Here is a 24400-nt window from a genome sequence, read left to right as displayed (position 1 = left end):
CGCTGGAACAACAGCTCTGATCTATGGAGACCCAACTTTGCAATTCAGACAACTTAAAGGATCTGCTGGTAATGTTTTGGTACCAGATAGCACAGGACACCTTCAGGTGGCATGAGGAGGACCTAAACAATATTAGGCAGGTGATTTAAATGTTGTGGCTCATCAGTGTATATGAGTATATATTTGAATAAAACGAATAATTTTCATCACAATTGTATTTCATTAGCTGAAAGGCAGTGTGACCCCTGGTGGCTAAGCCACTAAACTGTCACCAGTCTCCACAGGTCTTTCCATCTGGAGAAGCGAATTTTGTAGAAATGTGTCTGTCATTTCCAAAATGCATAAAAACTTTAATGCAAATATAAAATTACTGCTGACTCAAAAACATGTCTGGGTTTGAACGAATGGCTTCGTCTGGTACACTGGTGCCCAGTGGGTCATAAATAAACACTGTTCCATTATCTGCTGGATGACAGTCTTATTATGGAGAACCCATTTTATGGGGTTTTAAGCTTCATTTTAAGTATTGGACAAAATGTAACTTTTATTTTGTTGTGACCGTAAGCAGAACTTCAATGATGTCGGCAGAATTTCTACTATAAAAATGGTAGCACCATATTATCCATCCAGACAGAAAGATATGGAAGAAGATGCTCTGCTATGGCAACCCCTAACGGGAGCAGCTGAAAGAAGAAGAAGAAGATAAAGTCTACCTAAGCTCCATCACCCATAGGATAAAATCAATATCTAAAAACCTTCTAGAGTAGTAAGTTTATTTATCCAGCAAGCCTTGCACGAGGTTTCATCTTTCTTTTCTGGATTTCTCTTTCAGTTTGCCATTGGGTTTTGTTTCCGAGTTATTTCAGCCTATTCGCCTCTGACTTTTGCCCATCCCTCATTACCAGTCTACCTGACGTGACGTCTCCTGGCCTCCATGCACCTCACAATAACTTCTCTGTCTCAAAATAATGCTAATTCATGTGCGATTTTTCAAACAATTTACCCCACTGTAAGAATTTGGTGATCAAACAGACAAAATTAAAGATTTCTGAAAGAAAACACCCGTCTTTGTATTAAAATAAAACAGGCAAAAAGCAAAGACCCCCTTAAGCTGGCAGGGTACTGCAAGAGTAAAATGTAAAACAGTGAAGCAAGGCGGCAGGTGATTATCAGTAAGTGATAGAGCCGCAGACATCCCACGGAGAGGTGGGCCTGTATCCAGCAGGAAATGCGTGACAAAGCAGGAATGGGCCCATTTATCGATCAGACCTTAAATAAGCTGGCGGTGCCCGTCTCCAGCTGCAGCCAATTACTGACCCGCAGTGACGGTCGTTTTCATGAGCACAAAAGATGAAGGCCTACATGCTGATTAGCACAAAGGAAGATGCAGCAAATGAAAGCAGAGAGCAACTTCTGGGAAATCCAGGCTGGCACCAAGTGCTATAGCGAGGACGTGTCTGGCAGCCCTCTGCCCCATATCTGAGGATGCCTTGTAAAGTGGACCCTGAAGGTGCACAATCATCAAGATCATCTAGCTTCAACTCAAATGGTCAAAAGGTCTCAACTCAAAATCAAAAAGTCCAGAGAACAGTGACTAGGCTGATTCCAGGGCTATGGGGTTGAATTATGAGGAAAGGTTAAAAGAGCTGAGCCTTTACAGTTTAAGCAGAAGAAGATTAAGAGGAGACCTGATTGAAGTGTTTCAAATTATAAAGGAAATCAGCACAGTGGATCGAGACTGAGAGTTTAAAATGAGTTCATCAAGAACTCAGGGATGCAATTAAGGGTAAATTTCGCACAAACATTAGGATGTTTTTCTTTACACAAAGACCGATAGACACTTGGGATAAGAGACCAAGTATTGTGGTAGACAGTAAGACGTTAGGGTCTTTCAACACTCGACTTGATGTTTTTTTGGAAGAAATAAGTGGATAGGACTGGCGAGCTTTGTTGGGCTGAATGGCCTGTTCTCGTCTAGAGTGTTCTAATGTTCACGAGGCGCTTCACGTGATTCAGTTTGTGTTCCGCTTATTGTTTGCATCTCTTCCAGCCGAGTGTGTGGTGCCTTTCCATCCTTGGCAGTGTGGCTCTTGAGTCCTTTAGTTATTTTAAGTTTGGAGTTCTGTACAGATGTAACCAACGCAATGGGCTTTTGTATTGGATTTTAAACTGACATGAAAACTGCATGCTGTAGTGAAAATACATTGATCATTTAGTTGGTATGTTTTTAATTATGACATGATAAAATGGTGACAAAACCCAACACACCACATGCATATGCATTGCATATTTAGTGCTTAATAATTCTGGAACAAATTATCTTTCATACTTTCACCTGTTTGCGCCAGGGTGAACATGCCACAATATGTCTTACAGAGAGGTGAGCTTTAAAAAAATATTTTAAAATACAAAAGCAAGTGTAATTTGCATGGCATGGCCAGGAGCCCAACATAAAAATGCCTGATCTTGACAAAGCTGGCATTAAAAAACATGGCAGGTGGCCCATATGGACAAGCGAACATGAGCACGATATTACCCAGCCATTGCCATCTCACCTCTTTACAGTTTTCAGAGTTAGAGAAATGGATGAGGTCGTCATTGTACATCTCCTGCGTGTTGATGATGTCGCTGTATTCCTTCTGGCTCAGGTCCTCCGGGTTGATCCCATTGGCTCGCAGGAACTCCTGGTATGCTACGCTGAATGCCTGCCCAATAGACTGAGCGATAAGCTGTGCCTGAGGGAGACAGACAATTAAAAAAGTGAACACTGTCCTAGAACAAAAGTGGATGGCAGCGGGAAACGCACCCACCTCAAAGGGAAATGCAGCTCGCCAGCCAGCATCAGTTTATAGTGTCTGCATTTTCACGGATCATGTATGTCTTTTTTAATTCTAGCAGAGGATTCAGACTGCGTGCACCAACCTATAAACTGTCTGAGGCCTTATTCAGAAACCAGTAAGGGCAGCGTTTGCCTATCCAAGTAAGGGGTGGCCATGCAGGGTGCCAGTCCAGTACAGACAGTATAAATTGATACTGTGTGAATTATCAATAGCCACAGAAGAAAGAAAGAAAGAAAGAAAGAAAGAAAGAAAGAAAGAAAGAAAGAAAGAAAGAAAGAAAGAAAGAAAGAAAGAAAGAATGTGAAGCGGGAGCAAATACCAAGGCAAAGGAGGGTAACAAAACAGAGAAATTCAAACCTTTCATTTTTCAAAAGATTAATTGACTCCATGAGACTTTCTCAATGATGACAACTCAACTGGCAGCTTTGCAGTTTAGCTCCCAACATCCTTTCCACCAGGGGGCGACACTGCATTGCTTTTTGAATCTGTGCTTGACTGATGAGAGGCATTATGTTGTAGTGGCTAGTGCTGCTCTTGTCTCATGGATTAAGCACGTGGACTTTAAATGTTCTTGTTATGTCTGCATAATATATGTTTTCCTCCAGGTATTCCATTTTGCCTCCCACATTCCAAAATCATTTCCTAAAGGAAGACCTAAACATCATGTAGAGGTGAGAAAATATGACCGCCTATGGAACAAACATGAGACTGGATGACAAGGCACTGAGGACGTGAAGTATTCTCTTTGTCTTGAACTCTTTACTCAGTATTAACTTTGTTCTTCTTTGTAAAGTGCTTTGTAACAATTGTCACACACGTGTTCATGGGAGGCAGTCTAGGGCCTTAGCTAAGGATAAGCAACAGAGATTGAGGTTGATCAACAGCACTAATGCCTCTTCTCCATTTTCCATAGACCTTCAGAAGGGAAGACCACGTAAAACTCCGCCCACTTCCGGTTCCAGACCATGCCCTTCTATTGACCTCACTTCCCTACCTATCCCGCTTCTTCTTGACCACGTAAAACTCCGCCCACTTCCAGTTCCAGACCACACCCTTCTATTGACCTCACTTCCCTACCTATCCCGCTTCTTCTTGACCATGTAACACTCCGCCCACCTCCAGTTCCAGACCATGCCCTTCTACTGACCTCACTTCCCTTCCTATCCCGCTTCTTCTTGACCACGTAAAACTCCACCCACTTCTGGTTCCAGACCACGCCCTTCTACTGATCTCACTTCCTTTCCCGCCTCTTCCTGCCAAGAAAATATAAGAACGAACCCACCACTCACTAGATCAGTCTGATATGACTCAGTGTTTTATGATAACTCTTGACCATATTGTGTTGGTAGCAACAATATACGGGGTGGATTCTTTATATCTGTTCTGTTCTCTTGTTTCCACAATGCTCACTTCTACAACTAAAATAAAATAAACACCTAGCAACTGACTGACATCCATGATTGCACAAAGTTGTTACAACACCTCCAGAAGACTCCTTACTACATTAACACAGACACCCCTCATTCACCCTTCAATCGTGGGCTGACATTTGTCTTTCTGGTATTACCTTTGGACAAATAAATTTCTATCTATCCATCCTTCCAGCTTATCCAGAGTAGGGTCATGGAGCAGCTGGAGCTAATCCCAGCATGCAACAGTCCCAGGGGCCACCACCAGAAAGGGCGCCAGTCCATCACAGCAAAGTACTATCTATAGTAGGGGAAACAAGTATTCAACACAACAACATTTTTCTCTTTAAACATATTTCCAATACAGGTATGCACATTACATTTAGACCAGACATTGGCATTAACCGCATGTAAAGAGACAGTTAAAGAAATCGTAACATTCTATTCCATAAAAACGTTTTGTTTCACAAAGTGAAATGACACAAAGAAAAAAGTACGTGAATATGGTAACTGAAATGTCTATGTGGAGAAACCTTTGTTTGTAATGACTGCTTCAAGATGCTTCCTGCTTAAAGCAACAAGGTTCTCACAGTGCTCAGTGGGATTTTGACCCATTCTTCTTCACAAGCAGTGTTTAAACCTTGAAGATTCCCTGGTCTGCTGGTAAGTTTTGATCTTCAGTTCCTTCCACAAATATTGTCTTGGATTTAAGTCTGGTGATTAACTGGGCCATCCCAACATCACTAGTTTCTTCCTCTAGAATTGACTGAGAGACTCCTTTGAATTACATTTAGGCTCGATGTCCTGCTGGAAGGTCTACTGGCATCTCACCCTCATTGTCCTGGGTGGATGGCCACAGATTCGTCTCAAAAATTTCCCGGCACATAGCTCTATTCATCTCCCCTTCAATAATTTGGAATCCACCAGTACCATAAGAAGAGAAACAGCCCCATACCATCATGCCTTCATCTCTAAATATCACTGGTATTTTTGAAGGGTCACACACAGAGCCATTTCTCCGCCAAACATGGTATGTTGTATTGTTGCTGAAAGGTTTGATCACACTACATTCTCCTAGTAGTCTGCAGGCTTCTTCAAATGTTAAAGAGCAAACCTCAAATGAGCTTCAACATGACTTTTCTTCAGTAATGGAGTCTTTCTGGGTGATCATGCATGGAGACCGTGGAGATGGAGAGCACTGACTATTGTTTTCTCTGTGAAGACGATACCTGCTGCTTCCAGGTCATCCTGGGGCTCTTTTCCAGTTCTTGGCTTGTGGGCTAACCTTCTGATAGCCTGGTTGGAAATCTTGCAAGGAGCTCTTGAATGAGGCCAGTTGATGATAAAGTGATGTTCCTTCAGCTTACAGATAATGGCTCTAGTGATGCTTACAGGAGTATTTAGGAGATGAGAAATCTGTTGGTAACCAGTGCCACTGCTATGTTGATCAACAACCTTGCTGTCGAAAGTCAAGGGGGAGCTCCTTGCCTCTACTTATCATGAGATGTTTCTTGCGTGACAGCTTGGCAGCAAATGATTGGTTAACTTGCATTCAGAGGTGGGTAACCCTTGTTCAAAGAATGGAAGTTCTAACCTACCAACATTCACTAATCCCACACAGATAGGAGAAGTAAGTAGTGGAATCAGCGGGTGTGTAGTGCTTAGTCTTGGTGTCTTCTATACGTCTTTCTTGTGTCTTTCTACTTTATTGCGTAGAACTTTTTTATGAATTAGACTGTCATGATTTCTTTGGCTGTGTCATTTTAGTGAGTTCATGTCTTGACTAAATTTCAAGTGCATAACTGCATTAGGCGGCACGGTGGCGCAGTGGTAGCGTTGCTGTCTCGCAGTTAGGAGACCTGGGTTCGCTTCCTGGGTCCTCCCTGCGTGGAGTTTGCATGTTCTCCCCGTGTCTGCGTGGGTTTCCTCCGGGTGCTCCAGTTTCCTCCCACAGTCCAAAGACATGCAGGTTAGGTGCATTGGCGATTCTAAATTGTGCTTGGTGTGTGTATGTGCGCCCTGTCCAGGGTTTGTTTCCTGCTTTGTGCCCTGTGTTGGCTGGGATTGACTCCAGCAGACCCCCGTGACCCTGTAGTTAGGATATAGCGGGTTGGATAATGGATGGATTGATAGCTGCATTAGAAATATGTTTAATTTCCCTCACTCTATTTATCTATCTATTATATAGTGCCTTTCCTATCTGTCTATCTATCTATTTATCTTTTATATAGTGCCTTTCATATAGATCTATTATGTAGTGACTTTTCTATCTATCCATCTATTGATCTGTTATATAGTGCCTTTCATATCTATCTATCTATCTATCTATCTATCTATCTATCTATCTATCTATCTATCTATCTATCTATCTATCTATCTATCTATCTATCTATCTATCTATCTATCTATCTATCTATCTATCTATCTATCTATTATGTATTGTCTTTTCTCTCTATTATAAATAGAGGCCTGCTCTTAGTTAAAGTCGAATTTTTAAAGCAAACTTCAGACTTTCCAGCATCACAGATCCAGCTGGGACTTCACGTCTGTTTCTTCATCAGCACAGATTCCCCCCTCTTTCATTTCATCTCCGTATCAATAATAGCAACCTATGCAGCAGAAGCCACCCCTGGGAATGGTATGACACATAACATCACTACTGAACGTGAAATATGCAAATCAAGTCCTAACGTCAAATTAAATATTTCCTCAAACTGGAAGGTAATTGGTCATTACTTTCTTGTCTAATTGTTAATCTGCAGTCATGGACTCTGGGAAACGAATCACCGCCAGTCCTAATTGCATTGCCTGTTTATTAATTGCTTTGGTATTTTTCAAATATTTTATGCTGCAGAAATTGCTTCCCTACAACTAGGCGAAGCAGCAATTTGGAATTCATGTTTTAATCAGATGAAAACTTGTCATTCCTGTCTTCGTAATCATCGCTGTTCGTGTTCCGGGTGTTGTAGTAAAAGCTAATCAATTTACTGCTGCTGAGAAAAGGAAGCAGCCCAGGCGTGCTGATAGGCACACATGCCATCGTAGGACCGGCTTACTTACTGCAGCGCAGGGTCACGAGGGTCTGGGGGCTATCCAGACAGCATCGGGTACGAGGAACTATCCATGGATGGGGTGTCAGCCTAAGGACACCTGCAGACACTCACATTAACTTATAGCGGGCTGATTTACAGTCACTCACCAACAAAACTTGCACACCTTTGTGTCTGCACTTTGTGTTTAGAGTTTTGAATTCATCTGTCTACTACTCAGCACTTCCCATATCTGGACCTGACAGAAAGATTTTTGCTTTTTATTTGCACAGTATCCAGATACTTAGACAAAATACCCCATGTGGAACCTCCTTAAATATTAGAAGGGCATTAGTGTCACATGACGCATTTGCAGTCATCAAGTGGTAGCACTCAGTAGCTGTCTCCAGCAACAATAAGGCAGGGGGGCATCAACATGGTGGCTGTCACGGTCAACAAAATGGTGGCATGGAAAAGTCACAAAAAAACAATAGAAAAAATAAGTTACTATATAAATTCCATCCATCCATTCATTCATCCATTTTCTTCCACTTATCCTGTCCAGGTCATGGGAGCAGCAGTCCAAGCAAAGATACCCAGATGTCCATTTTTTCCTACCACCTTCTCCAACTTCTCTGGGAGGATACTGAGGCGTTCCCAGGCCAGGTGGCAGACAAATCTCTCCGGGGTCTGCCCTGTGGTTTCCTCCCAGGGGGTTGTCTAGAAGCTTTGGACCCCTTCATCTGGCTCCTGTTGATGAAGAGGAGCAGTGACTCTTCTCCACCTCCTATTTCTAAGGCTGATCCCAGACACTCTGTGAAGGAAGCTCATTTCTGCCGCTTGTATCGGCGATCCAGTTCTCCTACCCACAGCTCGCGACCACAGGAAAGAGCGTGAACTTTGCTGGACCAGTAAATGGAGGGCCCTGCTTTTTGGCTCTTCAGTATATCTTACCAGTACAATGTCTATGTAACTGCTGATGCTGCTCCGATCCACCTGCTGATCTCCACTTCCATCTTCCCTCACTTGTCACCTACCTGGTCAAGGCACTCAACCCATTCCTGCAAACCTGGCGGTGCTGATCCTCATCCTGACTGCTTCACACTTGTTTGTACCCATCTTACAGCACATCTCTGTTGACTTTTGTTGTCCGCCAGATGCTTGTAAATTCCAGCTGTTACCTTGTGCTGGAGGCACATTAGGATCTGAAGGGTTAGTTGATGGCTAAGGTGGAAGATGTTTTGCTTGACTGCAGAAATTACACTACAACTAACTTGATGTACCCCAAGGAGAAAAATCCAATCTACTGTATATACTCGCATATAAGTTGGGTCTTGAAACCCGAAAAATCTAATAAAATCAAACCCCGACTTATACGCCCATTCAAAACACTTAATTGTGTTTTTTTTACATCTTCTTGCCTCCTCCAATCTCACACCAGTTTCTCAGACACATTGAATTTTGTTCCAGCAGCGCAGTTTCCAGTTTCTTTCACCAATTCAATGACTTTTAATTTAAAATCAGCTTCATATTTTCATGAGATCGAACGCTCCATTTTAGATAAGGGATGCCCTTATGACAAAGGTGTACGAGGGTGTGAGATACAAAAAACACAAAACAGTGCAAACGTCGCTTCGGAATAGTTTGAGTATTACCGCGTGGTCACGTAGGCACAATACATACAAATAAAAGGCTGTGTTCTCTGTGGTTAGGTGGCCATTAGCATATCGTAATCTCTTGGACCAACAGCATGAGTTTTCCGCATTCGACTTATAAAATGCCGGAAATTATACGGTAAAATCAAGCCTTAACTTATCTGAGGGAGAGTTTATCTGTGAGTATATATGGTAATTCTACAAAGCTGGACAAGGTGATGACCTCAGCTCTCAGCGAACATGGGAGGACCAGCTGGAAGACCGCAAGGAGCAATATAATTGGACCAGGTGGTTGACGCAACACATTTCTGACAGTATGAGTCCGCCTTATCCAAAGACACACAAACTATCCCACCATGAGCATCACAATGGGCCCTCCAATGGCAACATCTGAAGTAGCCTCAGATCCAGCAGCTTGGCATTAAGACCTGAAAATTCCTGCAACCAAACGATAAGCTGGACATCTGAAGGTGGAAGGTGTAACCAGGGAGCGCCTTTTTGTAACCCACTTTCCCTAAGAATGAATGTCTGGATGCATTTAATTTTTCCTTTAGATTCTTCTAATCAGGCCATCCCATTAACGCTCCATGATCGTCACACTGTCATTGGGGCTCCAGACCTTCTGCTACAAATTTAAAAGGCTCTACTTACATCCTCCGACTCAAAGACGTGGCATATCATCTTGTACTGCTTCTTCCCTTCCTGACCCCCTGGGGTGGTCTCAATGCAGTCCTGCGAGGCAGTGCGGGGCATGCGGCGGCGGGCCATCAGGACCACGATATTCCCAATGTCTGCGATGTAGGAAATGGTGCGCAATGCGTTGTCCATCATCGTTTCCTATACAAAAAAGTTGTCAAAGCTTCATTTTCTTTGCCTTCCCATCAAACACACAGGCCAACGACGTGCAATCAAACTTAAGGAAGCAAACACCAACCCCCTGACTGACATCTAAACAGTCACTCGACCAGAAGATGCTCCTCTGGGGTCTCTGTTCTGCTTGGGACACTCATCCTGACATTAAGTTGGTGTGACACTTGAAGGAGTTTATTTTTAATTCCCCTCAAAGGTTAAATGCAACAGGGGAGATAAGTACCCCGGCAGCACAGCCCACTGGCAGCTTTGTCACACTGCCGCACCGGGCTGTCACACTGCATTGTGTTCAAAACCAATGAGCAGACGGCATCTTTAAAAGAAAGACGCTGTCCCCAGGGGGGCCGCTAGGACCAACTCCGGCTACGCTAGGAGAGATTTCTAAAATGAAGACACTGGACTGTGAGGAGGAAAAGACGTATGCGTGTAGCTGAATATTTTCAGGTTTTTTTTTGTATTTTCAATCATGCATGTATTTAATGTAAGGGGGTAAGGTGGGGGGGTTGAGACAGAGGAGAGGAGTCAGGTGGACAACTTTATTTCTCAGTGCAGCAAAACCAAGCAACTGGTTATTGATTTTCAGCACACCAAAGAGCTTCTGCTGTACGTCTGATCACTATTCAGGAAACAGATGAAGTGGTGGTCCACTCCTACAAGTATTAGGGGGTCCACATCAATGACAGGATGGAATAATACCAGAACACAGAGGAACTATAGAAGAAAAGGCAGAGCAGAGCAGAACAGGCTCTTTTTTCTTAGGAGACCACATTCCTTTTCATGAGGGAAGTGACATCCTTCACATCTTCTATAACTCTGTGATGGCCAGCGTGATTCTCTAGCTAGTGACATCACTTCAAGAGCAGCCCACCGAATCAACAAGCTAATTAAAAGGGCAGGCTCAGGTATGGGATGCACTGTGGACCCCCTGGAAGTCATAGCAAAGGAGAGAAGTAAAATAAAACCGAGTCCCATTATGAACCACTCTACACATCATCTCTCCGACACACGAACACTGAGGACTTTCAGCCAACGAATTATTAAGCAGAAGTGAGTGTAGAAACGAGATGGGGGCTCCTTTATACCAACAGCAATATGTCTGCATAACACCTCACGGGGACTGGGACTGACAAGTCAGAAGTTTCTTTTTCTTGTTAATTTTCTTCCTTCTGGTGTATATTCAGACCATAGAGTCAGTCTATCTATCTACAGTATTTATCTATTATATAGTTCCTTCCCTATCAGTCTATCTATTATATAGTGCCATTTCTATTATATAGTGCCTTTCCTATTATCTATCTATCTATCTATCTATCTATCTATCTATCTATCTATCTATCTATCTATTTATCTATTATATAGTGCCTTTCCTATTTTTATCTATTTATCTATTATATAGTGCCTTTCCTATTTTTTATCTATTATATAGTGCCTTTTCTATCTATCTATCTATCTATCTATCTATCTATCTATCTATCTATCTATCTATCTATCTATCTATAGTTCCTTCCCTATCAGTCTATCTATTATATAGTGCCTTTCCTATTTTTATCTATCTATTTTATAGTGCCTTTCCTATTTTCTATCTATATATTATATAATGTGTTTTCCATCTATCTATCTATTATATAGTGCCTTTCCTATTTTTATCTATCTATTTTATAGTGCCTTTCCTATTTTCTATCTATATATTATATAATGTGTTTTCCATCTATCTATCTATTATATAGTGCCTTTCTTATTTTCTGTCTGTCTATCTATGTATCATATAGTGCCTTTTCTATCTATCTATTATATAGTGCCTTTCCTATTTTCTGTCTATCTATCTATCTATCATATAGTGCCTTTTCTATCTATTATATAGTTCCTTCTCTATCAGTCTATCTATTATATAGTGCCATTTCTATCTATTATATAGTGCCTTTCCTATTTTTATCTGTCCATTATATAGTGCCTTTCCTATTATCTATCTATTTTATAGTGCCTTTCCTATTTTCTATCTATATATTATATGATGCGTTTTCCATCTATCTATCTATCTATTCTATAGTGCCTTTCCTATTTTTTGTCTGTCTATCTATCTATCATATAGTGCATTTTCTATCTATCTGTCTATCTACATTACAAATAAAATACTATATACAGTACAATGCATGCAATATTTTGTATTCTCGGTCTGTACTTGCAAAGCATCTTGGGACAGTGCTTCTTCTTGAAAGGTGCTTCACTTTATGCAGTTTGGATGTGTATTGATTAATGACTCCAAACAGTGCCAGTGTGCACAAGTTGGCCCTGTGACCAGCTGCTGGTCACTCCATGGGTAGTTCCTGTGACACACCCAATAATTTGACAGGAAGGGAGCACCTCTCAAAAGCTCCAAGTCCAAGAACTAAGTTTAAACAGTATCAAGTGTGTGCACATAGGAATCAGTTTAAGGGATTTGGTGATGGCAATTCTCAGCTGCTCCAGGGGATGGCGCTGTGTGATAACGTTCTCTCTTTTCCTCCCTCCAGCTCTCCACCACGGATGTCACTTCCAGCATCTGTCCTCCTGGACCTGCCTCTTCCTGCCTGTGAATGGAAGAACTGCCATCTTGGGCAGTCACAATAGAATTCCAATCTGGTGAGACTTGTTTTTGTGTTTTCATGCGCTTTCCTTGAATGTATTATTCCTTCAGTTATACGGGGTTTTTCCTGAGGGTGCCCCAACACTCTGACTGTCTCGGTTCTCTTATTAAAACAGGTTTAGATGAAGCATATGGTGAAGTTCTATGGAGTTTGATTACAGCCTACACCACACATTGCACGTGATTTTTGTCAGCGTTCTTGCACAGCACTACTAGCAAAATTCCATGTGTGAGCACAACACAGTACGTAAGCACATGTTACATTTTACAAAATGAGCTTTGTGCACTTGCACTAAAAGTACAACACACGCTTACAGAATGCATGGTGCTCACTCACAGTCTAGGCCGTATTATTCTAATAATCTAACTACATACATACCAATAAATGCTAAACAGATAGTTAAGTTTCCCCAATAAGCAGTTACCGCAGTGGGCACTTACCTGGGTGTCTGCATTAAGAACTTTAATCCTTTGGGTTGAAATGAAGAGGTCAACTTCAGTTAGGGTTTGGGCGTCACCCTCAGAGCTCTACAAGAAAGAGACGAAGGTGAAACAAGACTGCGGGTGCCAGTGTGCAGGAGTAAATCCAAAAGCACCTGCAGCGTCCTCCTACTCAGTGCTAAATGGTGACAGGCACCAGCCTCAGGTCTCTTGAGCGCCTACCCTTCCAGCATGCAGCTTGCCAGTTGGTCCAGAAACTGGCACACGAGCAATTTTGGTGTGAAATGAGGTTGGTTGTACGGCACATGAGTGTTACTCTGCAGATGCCTTCTTCTTTTCTCCTGAATATGTTGTACAGTTCTAATCAAGCCCCACATTTCCTTACATGACTAAAAGAAAACCAACTGAAATGAAGCTACAGTGGTGATGGCTGCGCTAACATCTAAAATCTGTGAAACTGGCACACACATATCTCAGCTATGAGACGTTCTGGATGAAGCCAAACCTTCCAAGTCAACAAGTCATGGGAACAAGGACTCGGCTCGCTTGTGTCTTCAGAAAGAGGTTCTTTAACACTTAAAAAGAAAATCTGATTTGGATCTCTGAGCTCCACAATGGGTCACCTCAACATCTGCTTACAGATCACCTTGCTGTGCATTTAAAGATTGTGGGGATTTGACTACTCTGAAGTGGGCCCAAACAGAGAACGAGCAACTGATGGTGGACTGACTACCAAGCAAACCCGACCATCAGGCACCTTGACCCCTACGACAGATTTATGCAAAGATAACTTTAAAGATCTCCCAACTTCATAACACTTAGTGGATAGTGAGTTATAGGTGGACACTGAGATACATGAACACAAGACACCTCCACCTAGCAGAATCAGGGCCTGACACAATAGACATGGAGGATGCAGGGCGAGAGAACGTCTACTTTGAAATTACGTTTGTCGTCAGATGCCTCCATGTTTAACTCTGAGTGAAGAGGCCATGTTCTCCATGGCAGTTTATTCCATTTGAATTAAAAGTTACGGCCGTCGAACAGCTAAATAGACAAGTGAGATAGAAGAAGGCTTTAGATAGATAGATAGATAGATAGATAGATAGATAGATAGATAGATAGATAGATAGATAGATAGATAGATAGATAGATAGATAGATAGATAGATAGATAGATAGATAGATAGATAGATAGATAGATGTGCAAGGCACTATATGATAGATAGAATTGGGAGAGAACAGCAACCTCAAGCCTGCCTCTACCATCTTACACCAGACTGTCAACTTTGGAAGATTTGACTTTTCTGTTACATGAAAGGCGGCTGCACAGAAGCAGCAGCAGCACCCTGAACGTGAGGTTAGGCGCTATATACAGTATGAAAGGTGATGATGTGATGGCTTACTCTACAGAACTACCTTCATGCATGGCACAGAATGGCACCTACAAATGCTCTTAACTACAGTGGATGACTTCCCTGAGCACCTGTGCCCCACAGGCCCCTTGATTGTATGCGATGTGCCAGAAGAAATCGTAATCTTAGTTGGCACTGCCTAATTGGCAGATGTACCGTTTCACCAAATTTCTGTAATACTTGAGCTGCTGTATTCTTCTGTTAAGCTGTGTCACACAAAAGATGTCTGCTGACACCTAGCAGTCCCACCTTCTCTTCTACAAGCCGGTAGATAGTCCGACTGTGATGAGTGTCCCTATCCCTTTGACAGTCCTACTGTCCATTTGTAGAATCCATTATGGACAAATAAATAATACAAATGAATCAAGAACCTTAACAATTTTTAAGTAATTCTACTGACTCTTCTCCATCTGGTGCTGCTGACCAACTGAAGGTGGGGTGTAAATGAGCATTTCCTGAACCCCTGGACGTTGGGCAGGCCGCCTTCCTGTATTCCCTCTGTGGCCTGAAGATTCCTAATGGATGACCGCTGGTTTTACCTAAAGGATGGATTTCTGGGGCTCTGTAGAGTTTGGCTCAGATGTCACCCAGGCTGCTATGCCCTTGTCATAGATTGAGGAGTTCAGGTGCCACCTGAGTTCAGTCAGGAGGAGGAGGTTGGAGGTTTAAATGGCATCAGGCTCTTCAGCTCCCTGCGATTGTACCTCATAATTTTGCACATAAAACACTTTCCCTCTCGACTTCCATGTTGACTTGGTACTCAAACAGCATGGCACCACTCAGCGTTATTGTATGGATGTCAACTCCTCTAACCTGGCTTGCAGGTGGCATTTCAGTTGCACTAATTCTTTATTAGGTTTTTTTTTTAAACTAGTTACAAAAAATCATCCAAATTGCATCCATCTGCAAATGATTCAAGAACTGATGACATGGGGTGAAATGAAAGGGAGAACGACAACTATTGACAAAGATGACTGCTTTGAACCATTTGTGGCCGCCTGAGGAATGCCAACAAACATCAGAGGGATGGCGCTCGGGAGGGACATTAATATGCATATATGTAAATACAGTCATTAATATGTATAGCTTAAGGCACTTAAACACAAAGGTTCAAAGCTGAGATGGGCAGAGATGGACAGTGAGTGGGGGATAAGCCACTATGGAAAGCATTTTACACACCGCCTTCTTCTTGATTTTGGCTGCCTTCTGTACCCTCTGTGCAGCATTAAAACAGAAAGAGGGCTGTCAGACACGGGGACAACAAAAAAAAAAAAAAACAAAACAGGGTGAAACAACTGAAACACAAAGCGCTGCCATCTTCATTACTGTGGAGGGGACAACCTGTAATTTCCGATGGCACCGTTGTGTCCCTGAGTAGCCATCTCCAAATTCAGAGCTGCCATTGGTGGGAGATGGGCACATCATTTGGACACAAGCTGGTTTGGCACAAGGGGGAAACCATCAATGTTAATGTCAGTTGGTTTACACAGCAGGGAGCGGGTGGGGGGTTATGGTCATGCCACCATGGACACCATGTGTTAGCACAGCATTTGCAGATTAAATTAATACAAGTGGTCACACCGAGAAAAATACACCCAGCATCCAGAAAAGAAAGAGCAGCTTGTGCCATTAGCAGCAGCCTTGCTTTGTACAATTCCTGTCACCCTGGGAAGGGAAGGGCCCGTGATGGCTCTGCTCTGCTCTGCTCTGCTTTCTTTCTCCACGATACTGAAGTCCTGAGCTGGACTGGCCACCAGGGGGCAGCTGGAGCCTTGGCAGTCAACTTCAGCAGGACGCTCAGGCCTGGAGGCTTTGAATTAAACTTAATGAGGGAATTTTGATGTTCCTCAGTTTTCATTCAAGAAGACCTTGGTCTCTTGGTGTTTTACTAATCTGATGTTAGTATAACATTCTCAGACCCACTTAATTCAGTTCATGGACACCAGGGCAGGATATTATCCTAACAGCACAGGGGACAACTCTGGACAGGATGACGGCCCACCACATGGACCACTTTATCGGCGCTAGAGAAAGTCCGGCGGAGAGGCTCGGTGAAGGACTGCAAGGTGGGAGCTACGAGGAGAAACTGATCCTTTGCCGTTCAAGACTTCACAGGACTATGAAGGATCCCCGCTGATGCTTTAAAATAAATTGCTCAACCTGAACACGAGGATGAAGTTGGAAGCTTGTTAAAGGGTGGGTTTCACACAAACGCTTAGAAAGTTTTCTTTCACTCACACAACCATAGACAGACAAGACACATTTGTAACCAAGTAGTGTGGACTTTGGGGGACCTTCAAAACTCAACCAAATGTAATTCTGGAGAAATGACGTGGATGGGATTGGCGAGCTTTTCTGTGCTGCATGGCTCGTTCTCATCAAAAAATGTTCTAATGTTGTAGCCTCAGGGGCCAAAATGGAGGCATTCATACATCAAGACGGTTCGCTCCATTGCTTTCACTTGATTACTTTTCTGTGGGAATTTATCCACCTTTTAACATGGCACTCATGTCACATGTGTGAACCTCATCTAAGTAGGGGAGAATAAACTCGCCAGCAGGATCTGAGCAACTCGCCAGCTGCTAAACAGGATGGATGCTGGGCAGCCTGACGGCAAACCTCATTAGAACTCTGGGACGATGGCCAACAATGGAGGGCCTGACCAGACAATTAGCAGTATCCTCATAGTGGCTGAGCCCAGTCCATCAGTCTGGGCTTCATGGGACGCCAAGCATGGACAACATGCTCTCAGAGCTACAGCTAGGCAAATCTACGCTTGCTCAGTATGACAACTTCACCCCAATTCTCCAAAATCTCCAGGTGTGCTTCTGGAAAAAAAAAAATCAAAAAACAGTTGAGGGTCCTTTAGGGGTCAGCCTAACACTGCTCCCAGGAACGCAACATCATGGAGTCAGGTCTCGTGTGTTTAATAAATCAATGTGAATTTCAAAAGTGCATAAAGGACAAAGCACTTCAGAATGCCAGTGCAACACAGCTGCCCTTCCACTGGAGGGTCCTTTATGACATTTTCATTTGTTTGAGAATTCCAGCGCTTCATATTTATTGGCCAGCTAGGTTTATTGGGTCATTATTGCTTGGATAAATAAATATTTTACAAATATCTGTGCCAGATGCTATATATAAACCAATTCTGTGCCCTGCTACACCCTGGCACCCTTTCCAGTGCTGGTTCCAGTACTGTAGCTCCCCTCACTGGTTTGAAAGTGAATGACCCCCAAAAGGCCACAATCCTAACACTGCAGAGGCAATCAGAGTAGTAAGCCTGGAAGGAAATGGCCACTAGGGGGCAGCTGGCACCACAGCAGTGGGTATCAGCTGGATGCTCCAAGGCTTTGGTGGAGTTTAAGAAGTCCCTCACTTCTAGATCTGGGCACTCTTTACATTTCATGTTAAAAGCAAACCTGCCTCAAAATATTTTATTTTAACATTTGTGGTTTTGGAAACATCTGTGCGTAGTTTTTACTTAAAAGCTGAAAGACTTGTACCCCAGCCAGACTTGGGTCTTATGTTGTGCCCAGGTGGGCTCTGACCCCATGTGACCGTGAAGTGGCTTAGCAGGACTGATAATGTATGTGCAAGCAAACTGAAAGAAACAAATTCAACTAATAAACTTGCCTGTTTTATTAAACTAATAAATGGATGTTATTGAGCTGTTGTGATGGGATGCCATATCTGTATGCCACACTAAAAAATGTAAATCTTTATTAAAAGTAATTGTTTTATTAAACCTAAAGTACACAATAGAGGGATGAACAAAGGGACAACAAGAATTTATCAAATAAACTACAATGAAACAAGCCCTTGCTGCCCCAGTCCACCTGGCTACACTGGTTCAAGTCCCCGTCTGTTAGGGGGGCTGGCTTGCCCACATATCCACCCTCCAAAAGACTCTGTCTATATTATCTGGCCCCTCACCCTACCAGCTAGTTGAACCTCTGCCCCCCAGCTCAATGGAACGCTAGCAGAGATTCGCCATTAAACTCGACTCTGTGGTCATTTCATAGGGAATCCCTGGTATCACTTCCAGGGTCAGTGCCAGGGTACCCTCTGACAGTCCTGGGCTGTCACTCCTAAGCGATATGTAAAAGGCCAGACGGCTCATAGTGGCTGCCTTCCCATAAATGCAGTGGGGCTCCACTTTGCCAACATGGTAGCCCTCAACTGCTACCCAGTGGTCTTAGTCTTCTGCCCATCCCCACAATGGCACCCATGGAGTAAATACCATCATGGGTAGCTCTCAAGTACATAAGGCTATTTACCTGCACTGGCACTTGGAGAGGCTCTCCAGTAATCAGTTAGTACGGACCCTTCCAGGCATGGCCACTGCTGCCCTGGCATCTGCTTGTCAGCCGGCTAAGTGAAAAGTCTTGATATGGGTTAAAATTATCCATAACTGGGCATTCATTTTAAATTCTAAATACAAAAGTGAAAAATCACCTGGACGTAATGACCAACTCATCTGATACCACTCTGTCCCCGACTGGTCAGCAGCTGCTAAAATGCATTAAAAGATGCCTGCCAGCCTTAAACCAACAAACTGCTGAACGGGGAGTCTACCTTCCTCTATTCATAATATTGATTAGCATTTTGAAGCCCACATAATCAAACTCAATAATAATAATAATAATTGATTACATTTATAATAGCACTTCTCTAACAGACACAGTAGGGAGCACCAGTGGGCAGCAGACACCTGTTTGATGCAACGTTGGCCATTCTTGCCAGCACACTCACCACACATTAGTTATTAGACGGTGACGGGGTGAAAAAGTTACCCAGTAAAGGACAAGGGATGATTGGGGGTGGGAGGGTGGGGGGGCAGAAAGATCAGGCAGTGGTGGGCAAATTAGTCAGGACACTGGGGTACACCCTACTCTTTTCAAAAGATGTCCAGTGATTTTTTTATGACCACTGAGAGTCAGGACTTCAGTTTTACTTCTCATCCAAAAGGTGGCACCAGTTTTTACAGCACAGCGTCCCCGTCACTGCACTGAGGTATTGGGATGCACACACTGACCACTGGGTAAGCGCTCCCTGTTGGCCTCAGCAACCCTTTCCAAGATGGTCTCCCATTTAAATACTGACCGGACCTGTACATGCATAGCTTGCAGTTCTGAAGTGCAGGTGGTATGGCTGCTGGTATTTTACAGTCAGGGATTGAATTCAGGTCCACAGGGGAAGAAGCAACTAAACAAAAATGTAAAGGATACACCTACATTCCATTTTTTGATTAAATGCAAGGGTACAGTCGATTTGTGAAACACCTTTTTCCTATTAAATGAGCCCTGTGCTTGAATGCACAGTATTGTAAAGAGCGCCACATAAAGAAGAAAGCAGGCTGAGTGTGGGGGACAATTCATTTTGTGCCAAATAGTCTTCACATTGGCAATAAAAAAAAAAATGGTAAGCTGTATGGTAGAAAGTGAAATACTTGAAACCATAAGGGAGAGGTAAGCCACCCACCCGGCAGCCACTGGCTAGAGTTGTTTCCCACGTACTGAGGCTGCTGCCCGCTGGCAGTTTGCAGACATAATGACTTGGAAGAAGCTTCCTTCATTTTAACATTGGGGTCTTGCACCATCCATAAGCAATCTCCTCTGAAAAAGCATACATAGGCCTCATAGAAAACCTGCTGGGGTACCTCCACTTGTACCGAGTAATGAGAAAATGCAGTTTCCATGGCAACCTAGCATTCACACACCCCCCCCCAACTCCCACCTTCTCAATCACATCAGCTTTTAAATCATTGACAGCCTCCTCCTAAGATAATCATCATGCTTGTACACAGCAGCAGAGCTGCCGGCCGGTGGTTCTCTCGTGTTCTTTTGATGTATTTCTGGAATTCCTCGTTGGCGGGTGCTGAGGGGGGGAAGCTGCCCGCTCGGGGGGGGCAGACGTGATGTGACTCATTGATAGGCTTTTCTTCTTCTTATGCGCCAGCCCTTTCTGTGAGCAGATGAAATTGAAGTGACACTCTGCTGCCCACATCGCCCTGCCATCCTTTGATGATGATCGCTTCCCCGACTCTGAGCATCCGTATGCAGATGAGCGCTCGAGGGGCCAGCTCACTGGAGTTCGCCGCTCTTCATATCTCCACGAGTGTTTGTCTCTTGATGTTTCGAGAGGGGTGCAAAGCTCTTCTGTATTACAACACCAAATGCTCTGCGTGGGCTTGTGACATGAGCCGGGGAGTATCGAGTACGAGGATTCACAGGCAGACAAAAAAAAATATTGTGCTTGGTTTTGGTTGCTATGATGCCAAACATCGCTAGGGGCGTGGCCTATTTGAGTGTGTGCGGCTATTATGGACACTGACAAAAAAAAAAAAAAGTGGTCCTTGGACTGGGAAATGGCGAAGTGGGGGGGTGTAAATGAGGAGGAACCATTGGGGAAAAGCAACATCAGTCAAAACAATTGGCAAAAAACATTATGAAAGAACAGAACAGGAGGTCCTAACTGGGAAAAAAATTAAAGAGCAGAAAAACAACAGGTTGAAAGAACCTGAAGGAACAGGAACAAATCATGTGCAGCGCCCATATTTATCAAGTGTCTCAGAATTACACCTAGGGATCGCACTACAATTCCGACTAGGAGAAGAATTTGTCCTGCCGCAGAGGAGGACATGAGAAGTGGTTATGAAGTGTCTTACACCCACTCCCAGGAAGGAGCAGGGGTTCACTTTTGGGAATGTAAGACCTCACGATTGTATGGCACCTCGAGGTACAAAAGCACACCTGAAGGCATTTTGTAGTTTCTTTGGAAATTGTGATGATCTGATACTAATGCTAAGGCTTCACCACAAAGATAGTAATAGTAATAAAAATAACAGTACGCTCCCATAATTGTAAACATAAAATACACCAACATTTGTTGAATTTCTCCTGTCGTAATAAAGCTGAGCACTGGCTGATGAGTTTGGAAACTGAGTCATCAGCCATCTCTTCCAAGAAGATGTCATTACTAAGAATCCTCCTCAAGCTAAGAGGCTACAGCTGCACTTTTAGCCCTGCTTGTAGACACTGAACGATAATGAACTGCAGCCCAAGGGTGTCAAGTGGCCATGATCTGTAAGCTCTGAGGTCAGCACAAGATACAGTAGTTACAGTTTCTGCACTTCCATGTGGTTTAACTTGCATATTCAAAGCACACCGTGATGATAAAGATGGTAACAGAGGGGGTGCCAGACTCCTGGATTCTTTTCACTTTGCTAGCTGCTTTTTTTCTTGTTTCTCTTTTACACAAAGATGGTGGTGTTGCTGTGGAAGAAACAAACTAATAAGTTGCTGCCATCTGTGCTCCCAACAGTGTTTCACACATACATGCTTATTTACATATATACTTAACATACTGATATGAAATTTATTTGTCATAGAAATAAGTGTACCAAAAGAAGCAAGAGGCTATACTGATAAAGACACGATTGAGGGCAAACAGGAGCAGATTAAGAAAAACACAAAAAGGATCATTCGATTACATGTCCTTCACTCGGACGGAGGCTTCCAGAAAAATACAGGGATGAAGGATCGGCCATAACTGTCATGGAGAGACAGACAATATCTGTCAGACTATCTCCAAAATAATGGAAAAGGAAAAGGAAACAAGTCCGATTACAAAAGCTGTTGCATTTAATTGGCTGTATCTGTGGAAAACAGATGAGAGATAGTGCGGTGGCAAGCGGACCCCACCAAAGCTGTTTGATTCACCATCTGAATAGGATTTGTAAATGAATCTCTGTTGTATATAGTGCCTTTCACATTTACAAAGTAAACTATTACATCCCAGTGCATACAACAGAACTAACAGTCAACTCAATCATACCCTGATGCCCACTACTGATTAAAGCACCATGCCATACACCTATTATTAGAGTTTATGCCTCTCCGGTCCTTTACCGAAATTTCTGATTTACACCTTCAACGGAATTATTCAAGACACTTTATTTTAGTTAGCTTCTTGAACGGTAAACTCCATTGCGAGGTGCTTTCAAAAATAGCGCAATATAATAGGGTACTGAACGTCAGTGCCTCTTATCCATTACATCATTGCCCCCAATTAGACATTCATATAGCATCGCTTACTATGTGCACCGTCACAAGGTGTCAGGGACTAGGATACAAAATGACTTTTGGACTTTTGATAAGAAAATGGTGATGACAGCAGAGCATTCAGCCCAACAAGCGCGTCAATCCTATTCACTGAGATTATCCAAAATAATATTAGGTCAAGTCTCGCTCTCCATCACACTGCATGGTCATTTATTCCACATCGCGTTCTTTGTGAGAAATAAAATATTCTAACATTTGTGTGAAATTTGCCTTTAAGTTTCTAAGCGGGCCCCCGTGTTCTTGTTGAAGAAGTTATCTTAAAGTAACAACTGGGATCTACTGTACTAACTCCTTTTATAACTGTAAACACTTCAGTCATGTCCCCTCTTAATCTATGTTTACTTGAACTGAAAAGGTTGAGCTCCTTCAGTCTCTCCTCATAGCTCCCACCCCTTAGTCCTGGAATCAGCCTTGTTGCTCTGGACTTTCTCTAGGGCTGCTATGTCTATTTTATAATATGGAGACCAAAACCTCACACAGCACTCCAGGTGAGGCCTCACCACTGTGTTATATGACTTAAGCACAACCTCCCTCGTCTTATACTTCACACATTGTGGCATAGAACCCTACCACTCCATTAGCGTTCTTAATCACTTCTGTCCACTGTTTGGATGTTGACAATGACGAGCCCACCATGACTCACAGGTTCTTCTCGTAAGGAGTGCTTTCAAGTTTCAGATCTCCTCCTGTGTAAAATAATCAATCATTTCTAATTCCTATATGTAACACTTTATAGTTACTTACATTAAATTTCATCTGCCCAAGCCTGAACACTGTCCAAGTCCCTCTATACTAATTGCCCTTCCACTTACCTTGGTATCATCTGCCAGCTTAAGCAGCTTGTTCATAGTCCTATGCAGATCAGTTATGTACAATAAAACTAACAGCAGCCCCACCACTGATCCCTGATTTGCTTTGGTTAGAAGTTCAGATTAGGTAGGTGGAGATCCACAAAGGAGTTGTTCAGATCATATGATTGGCAAGGACCACTCACGTCACTTTTCTCTTTCTCTTTCCCTCCTTTGCTTGGTCTCACAGTTTGTTTCCTGACAGCACACACCAGACAGAGCGATCATCCCACTGAGAATTGCCCTTCTGTTCCCAATGGCCAGTTCATCTCTGCATTATTTGAGGTGAAAAAGAATTGAATACAAAGCAAGGCCTGATCATGTACTCTATGTCACCCTCTACTGACAGGTTGTATATATGACCCCCTTCATTAATCCCAAGCACCCATCACCCCTGAGCACCTCCGCCCAGACAGTGGATACCTTGACACGGCTCACAGCCTCCTGGGCCTGCATCATGCGGATGTTTTTTGAGGGGTTGCGCTCCGACAGCAGCTGCGTGGAGCCCAAGTAATTGGCAGCAAAGATGATCCCATCAATGAGGTCCTCAGGCTCACAGGGTCCTGGCACTACAGGCACAAAATGGGCATGAGAGTTAGTGGGTGAGAGACAAAGACAGAACTTTTAGGGTGCCCCTTACGAGGCATCTGAGTAATCATGAGACTTCCAAAGAGGGGACGTACAAGGCAGCAGGAGCCCATCAAGTCAGAAGGTGACTGACCCACTGACCAGGGGTAGGTACAGCCTGGAGCTAAGAGAACAGAGTGAGGGAGATGATGAAGATAGGACGGTGGCAGATGGATTAGCCCTGCTGGCCGGACACAGCATGTGGGTGGTGAGCTAGGCACTGCCAGCTTTGCTTTTTTTACATTAACAGCCAAACACTCCTCAACTCATCTGTCCACCTGCCCAGATGGACTCTCGCATCCCTCACCTTTTTAAATACAAGACATTTTTTTTGTTCTTTTCTGACATTAAAGGATACAACATAATGAGAAGATGCTTACCGTCCACAAAGCTGGGGAAGGAGGCGGCCTTCTTCGTTTGCTGCAAAACATAATTTGGGATTCAGAAATCACAGAGCAGAAAACAGGAAGTGAGCAAAGAGGCACTGGTAACAGGACACTGACCACATATGGATCACG

At 43.3% G+C, this 24400-nt stretch overlaps 1 protein-coding gene across 3 annotated transcripts in view; it reads right to left on the bottom strand.

Moving 5' to 3' along the window:
* apba2b (amyloid beta (A4) precursor protein-binding, family A, member 2b) overlaps positions 1–24400 on the bottom strand; it is a 204543-nt gene that overhangs the window by 32189 nt on the left and 147954 nt on the right. Inside the window, exons 4-9 of one of the 3 annotated variants that reach the window (XM_051920460.1) lie at positions 24263–24302; positions 23679–23824; positions 15461–15523; positions 12868–12954; positions 9585–9770; positions 2556–2735 (exon numbers count right to left, since the gene is read on the bottom strand). In XM_051920460.1, the coding sequence (XP_051776420.1) occupies positions 2556–2735; positions 9585–9770; positions 12868–12954; positions 15461–15523; positions 23679–23824; positions 24263–24302 (702 nt within the window). The remainder of the gene's footprint in view (positions 1–2555; positions 2736–9584; positions 9771–12867; positions 12955–15460; positions 15524–23678; positions 23825–24262; positions 24303–24400) is intronic. The other 2 variants (XM_051920461.1, XM_051920462.1) reach the window with 2 other exon arrangements.

Source organism: Erpetoichthys calabaricus, chromosome 17 (genome assembly GCF_900747795.2).
Source record: "Erpetoichthys calabaricus chromosome 17, fErpCal1.3, whole genome shotgun sequence".
NCBI classification, from domain to species: Eukaryota; Metazoa; Chordata; class Cladistia; order Polypteriformes; family Polypteridae; genus Erpetoichthys; species Erpetoichthys calabaricus.
Note: the sequence above shows the minus strand (reverse complement) of the source record. Positions and strands in the feature narration are given on the sequence as shown.